Raw genomic sequence first — 11,978 nt, forward strand, 5'->3', positions numbered from 1 at the left:
GTTGAATAACTAAAATTCTTATCTTTGGACAAAAGTTCGTTCACTGGCATCGTAGTAAGATCTTCTTGATTACTTTCTTCACTTTCAGAAGGGTACGGCGCGATTTGTTCATCATTTTCGGCTTCAGAAGGATCATCATCACAACTTTCAGAGTAGTCTTCGACATTATCATGTTCACTTTCATCGTCGGATGGTTTTGTCAGTAAATGTACAGCTTCATCAAGAGATATCATTTTTGACACGGTTTGGAGATTTCAGCTCCTATATATATAGGGTTTGTGGATTCTTCTAGAATATTCTAGATTATTCTAAATACTTCTGTAAAGTTTCTAGAATGTTCTAGAACAGGCGTGGGCAAACTAGGCAATAATCAGGACCGTCTAAAATTATTGTTGGAGTAGAGTTATTATCCTAAATATCCATCTTTTGAAAAGAAGTTGTAAAATTAATATATTTTTACTATAATTTGCTTTTTTCGGATGCCCAGGCCTGTTCTAGAATTATTCAGGAAATAAATAAAGTCATTTTTATGTTTTTTGATCTGGGGCCTCAAAATACCCTTAGTGGATGTTTTAAAAAAAAATTTAAATATTATTTCGCAAATGTCTAAAAAGTCAAAATATTATTGCTCCTTAAAATATAAAGGGATAGGGTCAGTTAATGGCAATTTCATTTAAATACAAAATTATTAGCCTAACATTAACAACCTTTCAAGTTGCTCTGGGGCCTATTAGGCCCCAATTTTCGTAGGAGTGTTAAATCCCAACCACGTGTCTTTGAAAAGCCAACAGATAGCGCAATAGTACGCCAGTTCAGTCTCACTTTGTTCTTTGGGTGAAGGAACGTTTTAGCACGTGCTTAATGAAATTTTCAGCCTACCTGACTCCATCTCTTTCTATGTCTGATTTTCAGTTTGTCTTTGAGGTGAGCGATCAGTTTGTTCTTGCCTGGCATCGTCCAGATGAGACGGCCACCGAATGGTGTTGGGAGTTTTTTAGGGGGCTTTAGACGAATGTTTGTCTGGTGAACGTTACTGAAAGAGATTAACAAAGTATTGTAGAACAATTTGCTAAACAATCAACGCTGACCATGTGCAGCTGAAACCAGACAAATAAAATTGACTGTTTTGTGTTACCCGCAGCTGAAACTCGATAAACAAAACTGACTGTTTGTATGACCGGCAATTAAAACTTGGCAAACAAGACTGACCGTTTCGCATGACCTGCAACTGAAATTTGACAAACGAAACTGACCGTTTCATATGACCCGTAACTGAAACTTGACAAACAAAAACTGACCTTTTCGTATAACCTGCAGCTGACAAACAAGAAACGGTTATCTCATAGACCTTTAATTGAAACTTGAATAAACGTTGTTAAATTAATTAACTGATATTTTAAATGAGATGTTAAAAGTTAAATTTATTCTCATGTCACAAATGAAAATATTAAAATGTTCATAAGATATGCTGTTAAAGTTCAGATAACTATTGTTTTCTATGATTAATTATTATAGACCTATGGTGTGTAAATATATAGAAATATACAGTTAAGTAATTATTTCCTCTATCAATTATTCCTGTGGCAGGATTAAGTTCCACGTGATTATTGATATTATGGTTTACATTTTCTTTCTGTTAAAAGACTACAATACTTTAATCAGGTAACAATAAAACAAACCTCTTTGAATTTAACAGATGTTAAACAATATAGTAACGTTGTTATATTGTTATGAACATTACCACTTTGAGGAGGTTTTTTTAACCAAATTTCACCAAAACGTTGTAAAAGAGTTTACACCTTTTCCCAATGTACCATTACAACGAAGTGCCATATTCTAATTGACTTTGTTTAAAGAAGTTTTGTTCCTTTTAATAAACACGATTTTTAGCCTTTCCTTGTATTCTATAAAACAGTTTAACAAAACTAGTTATGCAGCTCTGTCAGATCCCATCAGCAGTTTCTGTATTTCAACAGGCATTGATAGCTATAAATTATGTGTCCTTCTTGTGTGATAAACATAATTTGTTATTGTGAAAAAAATAATTAATGTAGTTGTTTCTTATTTCTGTATTTATACAAACGTTTACTAGATGACGCTGCAAGTTCTATAATTTCTCGTTTCCTTTTTTTATAATACTGATATATTGATTGTTTTAAATTTATTAAATTTGACTTAATGAAAAAGAACAAAAACTTCGCTGTCAAAAACAGCTATTATTAATATTGTGGCTGATTAGAATAGAATTTTTGCCGTATTTTTATTAACTTACTAAATATTATTGCAACTTTGTGGCCGTAACGTAAGCCAATCGTATAATGGAAATTCACTGTATCACTATCATACCCTGTCGTAGTTCGCCATGTTTGAGTGTTTCATCCCAGCACGTTTCACAAAAACTGTCATTTTTAACATTATGAAATGTGACTATGACAATGTGGTGTTTAGAAGATGTCATTTTCTTATTGTATTTTTATGGAAATTACAGGAGTATGAGCTTCTTTTCTTTTTGAACCTTTTATTTAATTATATATGGTATCCTTCTTACGAAGTTAAGCCTAAGTAGGCTACATTTAAATTTACTAATGGCCGCTTGTTTCTTTCAGTTTTTTTGGTAGTCTTCCAGATATTGTGTGAGGTATAATGACATACATATTTCAGAAAAGAAAATAACAGACGATTTCATTTGTTCATAACTTCGTGTATATTATCACAAAACTTCTTTAACTATCTCGGAAGGTTTTCACAACTGGACATCCTATCTTAAATATTGCGTTATGACGACGTTTCGGTGTGTTCACGAGTTCCTTCCTGATTGAGGACTCTTGTATGATTTATTTTCTTTATCCGCTTTAGTATTTTGGTTGGCTCTATTTTCACAAGTCTAATTCCGCACATTGTTTATGATTGGCTCTTGTTTTATAAGACATACAATGTGTATTTCTTCTGCATTATGTCTGTCAAGTGTGGTGAAATATAATGATAATCAAATATATTTGTTGTAAAATATAAAATTGGGATGGCCTCGTGATTAGGGGATTCTACTCAGAATATGCGAATTCGAATCTCATCCACGAACCTGCTCAGCTTTTATCCGTGGGGAGTTATAACATGACGGTTATTCCACTATTCGTTGTAAAGAGTTGGTTGTTGGTGGTATTGACAATCATATAGTCTATTACTGAGAAATTAGGAACATCTAGCTCAGATAATCCTCGAATAGCTTTGCATAAAATTCATCAAATAAACAGACATACGTATTATGCTTGTATGTTGTTAAAACAAAATGACCGATAGTATTTACAGTTACTCACTCTTCTTATTCAACCTTTCCCTTAGCAACACCTGCTTCGCATGGGTAACCTAGATACATGACTTACAAAACAATGTTCGGCAGCAGTATTAAGTTTACGATAAATTATAACGTTTTTCTTAAGCCAGAACAATATTTCGTAACTTACGTGTCTAATTGCGCTCACACATTCTTTTAAAACAAATACATATTTTAGCTATAAACATTTAGTTAAAAGCAATATTTTTACCTTCCTTTAAACGATAGGAAATCGCTGTTTTGTTAGTCTGTCAAGTAACTGGTCGAATGCTCCTGATAAAGTATCGAGAAAGAATTATTTATATGTTTGTTATATGGAATTTCACTGTTGTAACAGTGGATTTATTCTGTATTTATTAAAGTTGAGAATTTCATAAACAACTTGAAACAGTGGACAACATTAAAACAAGCAGTCAATATCATCAGAAATCTACGAGACAATATTAGCATAACCATGTAATGAAGCAATCGATGTCATCAGGAAACCTAAGAGACAATATTAACACAACCATGTAACGAAGCAGTCGATACCATTAGAAAATATAAGAGACAATATTAAACCAAGCAACTAATGAAACAGTCGATGTTTGAGAGAGACTTGAGGTGTCAGAAGAAATACATAAAATGCTGTAAAGAGAGGTTAAATCTTAGAAGCCATAAAGATGTCCATTTACATTTAGAGGCAGAGAGGTTAATGGCGTGTTTGTTGGCGGAGAGTGGTTTTGGAAAATATTTAAATGTTATTGAGGGTGTTAGTAGAAGGGAGGGGAGTGGTGGGTGAATGTTGTCAACTACTTTGGTCAGTGTGGCCAAGAAACATATCCCAAACGGGGCCCGGATCTCAGGTCACAAGATTCACCTCAAAATTGCTTTATCATCCAGAACCGAACGATAAATAGCAGGTGCCGCAAGAAATGTTGCACTGTAATTGTACCAGAAGGTTCAGTTTTTCCGTTACCTGTTTCAGATAGAGTAATATGTAACTAGGACATTTAAAATAAATTCCTGCTTGTACTACATCTAGAATGTTGCCTTCGTTAACCGCTGGCCCCTTAGGTGTTGACTTCCTGGTAAAAAACCGAAAAGAAACTTTTGAATTTAAAATTATTGTAATGACGATTAATCAGGACAGGAAAAAACTAAATACAAGTGAACTGGTGTTTAACAAGATGTGACCGACACTTAACTGTTTTCTGTATGAATTCAAGTAATGAAATAAGAATATACTGGCTCGTGTTTGTAAAGCACGTTATGTTACCAATATTAATTCTACATTGTGTTCAAAGTTTAGAATCACAGAGCTAGTGGCTATACCTTCTGATATTTACAATAAATACCAACTCACTATAACAATGAAATATCAGATAAAAGTACTTTAACACGTATATATAGCTAGTGGCTATACCTTCTGATATTTACAATAAATACCAACTCACTATAACAATGAAATATCAGATAAAAGTACTTTAACACGTAATGTTAACATTAAGATCTCTCTTACGTATACATAACAACCGTCCTTAAATACAGGTTGGTATCGAAACTCGGATTATAGCGGTGTGAGTCCGCTGACATACCGCTGTGCCACTTGGGTAGTTATTTAAAACAAATGCAGTTTTGAAATTAGTTTTTATAGAATACTGAAATAGCCAGCTTTCCCAAGTACTGAAATCAGTTCATATAGAAAACCGAAATAACCAACTCTCCCTAATACTGAAATCAGTTCTTATAAAAGACTGAAATAATAAACTCTTCCAAGTACTAAAATCAGTTCTTATAGAAGACTGAAATAATCATACCTACTTTATTCCTAGTATGTTTATATGTTTCCAAATATTTCTGCTTATCAAAAATATTTCTGGAGTTTTAGCAACATTTCAACAATGTTTCTTTTGTTTTTGTTAGATGTGCCCAAACTGATGCATTCTTTGTAGTCTTTGAAAAGTAGTTAAAGAAATATTTTAAAACAAAATGGAAGTAATGAAGAATATTTTGCTATTTTATCTGAGGTATTTAAGGGTAAATGTTTCTGTGACGTACCTTGCAGCAACGTCAATAACTCTTATTAGTTGCTTTACGAACCGGTTTACAACCATTTCTTCATCATTATCGTCGCTCAACTCAAAAGCGTCATCGAAGTAGATATGAACTGAAAATTAAAAGAAATAAAAATAAAAACAAAGGCAAAGAGACAGAACAGAACACTAAAACATGCATTCACTTCAAATAATCCAATATGGAATATGTAGATGTACCAGCTTACGTCGGGATGCGGGAGGAGCGAGCTTTCATTAGGCCGCTAGAAGATGTAGGTGGGGGTGGCTATGTTGAAAAGATACGAGCATAAAGGTATGTATATGACAAGACTTGCGAACTTTTGGCCAAACTGTATGTACCGATCAAGTGCTATGCCCCACGAGAAGTAACAGTGTGGCTTATGAACATGTTTAGAAAAACATGCCACCTGACACTGTTGTCAAATACGATTGTTGTGGGGAAGGTTAAGTGGCCTTTGTGTGTGTGTTTTTCTTATAGCAAAACCACATTAGGCTATCTTCTGAGTCCACCGAGGGGAATCAAACCCCTGATTTTAGCGTTGTAAATCCGAAGACTTACCGTTGTACCAGTGAGGGACAGGGGTCTTTGTAAATATTTAGAAAGACACGCCACCTTACCCTGTTGTCGAATTAGATTGCTGTTGGAAATGTAGAAAAGTTTCTGTAAATATTTAGCAAAATAACGAAGTTATCACCAGTTTATACACGATACCCCATTTTGCCACCATGTTACCATACCTAGGTTATGTTAAGGATAATGCATCAGCATTTCTGTGGTTCCATCCTTAGCAATGTAAGTTGTCATACACCACCTATCCCAAGACGTCACTACTTTACTTCATCTACATAGATTGTGCTATACAACTTTGCACCACAAAGAAGTCTTACCTAGAGGTCTTAACCCCAACATTATAAAAAAGGCTAGTACCAAACTTTAAAACAGTGCAAATATTAACTCTAACGTTTCATCTATCAACAACACGAAACAAGAATTTGTTTAATTCCATTTTGATAATAAAAACTAGACTTTTTTAATAACTTGAGCCCTGGTGTAAAAACCGTTTCCAAACATTCACATAAAATTAACACCCTGCTAACTAACCCTAAAAAATTCAAACAAAAACAAGACCTGTTCCATGTGAATGATAAAATACATGAATAGAACGAAAGACACGAAGAACGTCGAGGTCACGTGAGTGGAGGTGAATTCCAGTTAACATATCACCAATATGAGACAGGTCACGAAATACTTTAGGACGGAAGTCTTTTTCCCACACCAAATTAAACTAAAAAAATAAAATGTTTAGAAACTACAGAAATCATCAAAATAAACGACCTTTCACTAAACCTTTATGATGGCCATCAGCTATATTTGGTAAGGTATTCACAGTTCATACACTTGACCAATCTTGACCTTTACCTATATTTTGTGGCCTGTTGACACCATTTCTGTCATATTTAATCCTCGTGTCTCAACCAAAACAAAGCAATAATTTAGATGAGAGCTAACCGGGGGCGGTCAGAAATTATACCCCAATTTCCCGTATCAATTATCTTTGTGCCATATATAAACCTTATATCACTATATCTGAAGAATACATACCAATGTCCTGTTGAAACTTGTAGTACCTTTCACTATTAATAAAACTTTACTTACATGTTATTGTTTATCTACCTGTTATTATGTTAGCATAACGTACTCCTTTACTCAAATAAATATTAGTTATTGATATTTTGACAACAGAAATTTGTGTTCAGTATTTTTATAATAGTTAATTAGTTCATGTAGAATCATTCTTAACAGTAACCTTGTTTGAATGACTGACAGTAATCTGATTAGTAACAAAATCCTAAGTTGTTGAATGTAATTTTGCAAGAAGTGCCTTCAATATTACTTTCTAACGTAATTTTACAAGAAGTACCTTCAATATTACCTTCTAATTCATAGTAATCCGGATCAATAATGCTGAGGTATTTCTGGGCGTTTCTTCGAGCGGACTGGTCTTCGTCTAGCCTTTGAAGAGTTTCAAATATTTATGTTATTTCCTAGAGTAGTAATCGTAATTACATTTTTCTATAAGTTTCTCTTTAATTATTAACACTGAATTTGTACTAAAGCCAAAGTTTAACTTTAAGCCTACTTATTTTCCAGAAAAGTCTCACATTAAACGTCTTCCACTATGATATTCTACAGTACGTGAGACAGAGGAACTAGTTTATGTATCTTGTAATAAAATAGAGTTACTGAAACTAAACATCGCTGTTCTTAATGTCAGACTACTGACCAGGAAGCTTCCTAACATCCAATATCCACAATGAAAGATTGATTGCCACTTTTATAATGCACACACAATTTATTTCGTTTTATGATTTTGTGAGTTTCGAAATCTAAATATCTATCACGTAACCGACCCATTCCGTATAATAAAAAATACACAGAAAACCGATTAATAGTTAGAAATCTAGGTATTTTATTATCTTCGTAGGGTTGGAATGTTTGAAGGACTAAGGCCTCAACCTTGAAACCGGAAATTAATCTCACCGGGAAAGAAGTCAGAGATTATAATATCCACACCGATGACTACAAAAATGCATAACATTCAGATGAAATAAATACCTCATAACAGATTTTAACATTTGAATCATTTCATCGGGAGTCTCGTGCCACATTGTTGCGCATGTGTAGATGCGAGTGATATGATCTACGTTCCGGACGCTGTGTCCACTTCGGTCGTTGTGGCTACTGGAAGTGTCGATGGTGTTCACAGAAATGGTTTCGTAGTACTGGGAGCTGTCGTTGTATTCATTCACTTCTAGATCAATGTCCTGCAAACCAAATTCAGTAATTAAATAATACGGAACGAAACTATACGATTATGCTCAGCTGTAATTAAACAATGTTCGAATACTACTTTCCACTGTAATTACAGAAGAAATCTTAGTTTATTACTTAGCTCAACATTTAACACCATTACAATAACATGATTTTAAAGTAATAATACTTGTCACCTACCACATTTTTACAGTAAAAATAAAAATTAAACACTTTAAAATAAATTTAACAAACACATTCACTTATAAGTATAAAATTAATAACGTACATTAAGTTTCAAATTAGCGAAAATTTATTGGAAAGGGTGATTGAAATAATAGAAACAGTTTCGTTTCTTTAGTTTAGAAACTTCACGTTCTTCAGGCCTTTTTGCTATGACATAAAATAGTTAACTTAATACTCATTTTCTAATACTTTAATTTTCAAATTTATTTTTCCTTAAATATCTACGAAAGTAGGAAATAATTTTGTAATGAAATTCTATATTAGTTAACATGAACTTCTGAACAGTAATCATGGATGTAAAACAAAACAACCTACACCATATATTAAACAATAGCTAAAATTGTTGATGAATACATAAATTAAACAAAATATTTGTATCTTCTTCGCTTGAATTATCTCACTTTTTTAGAAAGTAAGATAATAGAATCTCGATTGTACAAAACTTACAAATATATAAAATTGGCAGAAATGTGGTTGACAAAACAAAACTTTCACTTGTTGTCCATTCATCAAATCTTTTGTTGGTTTTTCTTTTTCCATAGCTTCATCCCTCATAATCAGGTCATACAATGTTCTAGTAATTCCATTCCTAATAATGAACTAGATGTGGTGTTTTCCATAGCTTCATCACTTACAATCAGGTCATACAATGTTCTAGTAATTCCATTCCTTATGATGAACTAGACGTGATTCTTTCCATAGCTTCATCACTTACAATCAAGTCATACAATGTTCTAGTAATTCCATTCCTTATGATGAACTAGACATGACCATTTCCACAGCTTCATCACTTACAATCAGGTCATACAATGTTCTAGTAATTCCATTCCTTATGATGAACTAGACGTGATTCTTTCTATAGCTTCATCACTTACAATCAGGTCATACAATGTTCTAGTGATTCCATTCCTTATGATGAACTAAATGTGATGTTTTCCATAGCTTCATCACTTACAATCAGGTCATACAATGTTCTTGTAATTCCATTCCTTATGATGAACTAGACGTGATCCTTTCCATAACTTCATCACTTACAAGCTGGTCAGAAAATGTTCTATTAATTCCATTGCTGATGATGAACTAGATGTGGTGTTTTCCATGGCTTCATCACTTACAATATGTTTAGTTAATGTTTCACTGCTGATGACAAATTAGATATGATCTTCAGCACGTTGATTTACTGAAGCCAAATAGTTGAAAGTTCTCCAGTCGCCGTATTTTAAGGACAGTCACATAGGATGACCTTTGGGTTGTACCACTTCTGTTTTGGGTAGCCTTTTGCTTGTACCACTTGTGTTTTTGGTGATATTTGGTTTGTATGCCTTAGCATTTGAGTGACTTTATGGTTGTACCACTTGTTTACGGATGATCTTTGTGTTGTACCACCTGTCTTTTGGGTAACCTGCGGGCTGTACCACTTGCTTTTCGGATGACTTTTGGGTTGTACCACTTGAAGTTTTAGATTTTACAAATAACTGAAATGATTCTTTTGACTACATCTTGTAGGTTTTTTTCAACATTTTGTTAAACTGTGGAGATAGTTCTATTTCGTATAGTAGACTGTACAGCCATATGATGTGTTCACAAATATAATATGTCTTGTCTTATTACAGTTTACGTTATAAAAACTGTTCATCTTATCACAAAATGATTTAAACCTTTCATATGTAAAGACTGCCGAGTGAGAGACCTCAGGATGAAGTATGAATACAGAAAGTCCAATGGTGCTTTCGGTTCACTTCACAATAAAAGTGATGCTGTCTGCAGTTTCATGCATTGCTGCTTGGTAACCCGTGATTAATCATAATTCCACATTCTTTGATGGGTAATTAATTTCAAAGTTTACAGTTGAATGTCACCAACATTTCATCAGTCATGAGTGGAGGGTTGTTGTTATGGTCATTATGATACTAAGGATTTAACACACCTCCCAAATAAAGCTAGCTCACAGTTTAACCGCTGATCCGTGTAAAATTCAATAGACACTAAAATATTGTAACAAATGTTACGGTAGTATAAATTCTTCAGGATAACGTATAAACATTTCTTTGGTTCCATCCAAAGTGATGTAAGTTGTCAAGGTCTTTGGAATAATGCATTAGTATTTCTATGGTTCCACTCAGAGCGATGTACGTTGATGAGGTCTTCGGATTAATGCTTAAGCATTTTTATGGTTCCATTCAATGTGATGTACCTTGTTGAAATTTTATTCTTGAACTTTTCATAGTAATCTTTTATATGTCTACGATAGTTTGTTATAATCCTTCCTTCCCTACATATCCTAAAGGTCTTTTCGACATTATCTTGTAAACTTTCCTTCTTGTTAGCTACCAAAGCAATTTCAGAATTTGCCTAACATTCTCATGTCTCGTTCTTGTAATTCCTCTCTTAAATTTCTTTTAATTCTGAGCTTTTTCAAGTTTTCTGCGTTAGAAGGAAGTCTCTAATCAATACCGTTCACTGTAAACTTTTAGGCTACTCTGATAGAATACTATGATTTGGCCATACCCCTTTAATGAAACCACACCCACAAAATGTAAAACTCAAATCTGTGACAAAGTTTACAAACTATGCATTCTTGATTCACAAGCTGACATACTAGTCACTAGGTAACACCTGAAACCCTGTAGGCCTAATATCACAAATAAATTACATCTAAATAAACAGTGCATTTACTTTTGAACTTCCTATCTCTGTTTCTTCCTAGAAACGCAAAATCAATATTCATAGCGCAGAAGTACTGAAAAACTGGTTAATTCGTGCACTGATTACTCACTAACTGATTAACTAACAAATTAAATAATTCACTCTAGCCTCACCCACTTCTTATAAGTGTCTCAAATTGTTTCTTATTCAGACCACACCATTAAGTCACGCCAAACCTCCTTCTTGTTAAATAACAGTATAAACTTCTTGGAAGTTTCAAATTCAAAAGATGAGCTACAACTTAATAACGAACTGAAAGTTTTGATAATAGCTTAACTTTAGAAATTTGTGATGAAACTTTATGATGTTATTATTGGCATGATACAATGAGAAAAGTGTAAATGTTAATATTAAAGACCCAAAATTTCAAGGTATCATAACTATGTTACAGTTTAAAAATGAAAAGTTACCACAGATGATAAAGTTACAGTGATAATTAAAAAGTAAAATTTGAAGTTACAATAAAGCATATCGTTCACACTCACTGTACATTGATCAATCAACGTATAACATGTCATTGTATTATGTTCTGTAAATAACATACCGATATCTTAATTTCGGCCATGTCGTCTCTTCGTCTATTGAAAGCAAGTGATTGGTCTACTAGGACTCCGATGTACATTGGATTGACGAAAAGTCTAGAGAAATATAAACAGCCAGAAATTAGGAACAAGTGATTTACCAGTTAGTATTGAAAAAAATCCACGGTGATGTTCTTCTTGACTGTATAACGATCTCTAATGATCACAGTATATATATTCATAAAGTCTGTTTTTGAAATTTTGGTATACTACTTTTATTACTCATAGAAATTTTATGTTTCAGG

At 33.3% G+C, this 11,978-nt stretch overlaps 1 protein-coding gene across 8 annotated transcripts in view; it reads right to left on the reverse strand.

Annotated features, from left to right (window-relative positions):
* The window catches only part of LOC143247189 (chitin synthase chs-2-like), a 46,675-nt gene that overhangs the window by 17,990 nt on the left and 16,707 nt on the right, over window positions 1-11,978 (reverse strand). For all 8 annotated transcript variants that reach the window (XM_076494840.1, XM_076494841.1, XM_076494835.1 and 5 more), the window contains 5 exons: window positions 11,697-11,790; window positions 8,006-8,214; window positions 7,323-7,402; window positions 5,372-5,480; window positions 880-1,033 (listed from right to left, as the gene is read on the reverse strand). In XM_076494840.1, the coding sequence (XP_076350955.1) occupies window positions 880-1,033; window positions 5,372-5,480; window positions 7,323-7,402; window positions 8,006-8,214; window positions 11,697-11,790 (646 nt within the window). The remainder of the gene's footprint in view (window positions 1-879; window positions 1,034-5,371; window positions 5,481-7,322; window positions 7,403-8,005; window positions 8,215-11,696; window positions 11,791-11,978) is intronic.

This window comes from Tachypleus tridentatus, chromosome 3 (assembly GCF_004210375.1).
Source record: "Tachypleus tridentatus isolate NWPU-2018 chromosome 3, ASM421037v1, whole genome shotgun sequence".
Taxonomy (NCBI): Eukaryota; Metazoa; Arthropoda; class Merostomata; order Xiphosura; family Limulidae; genus Tachypleus; species Tachypleus tridentatus.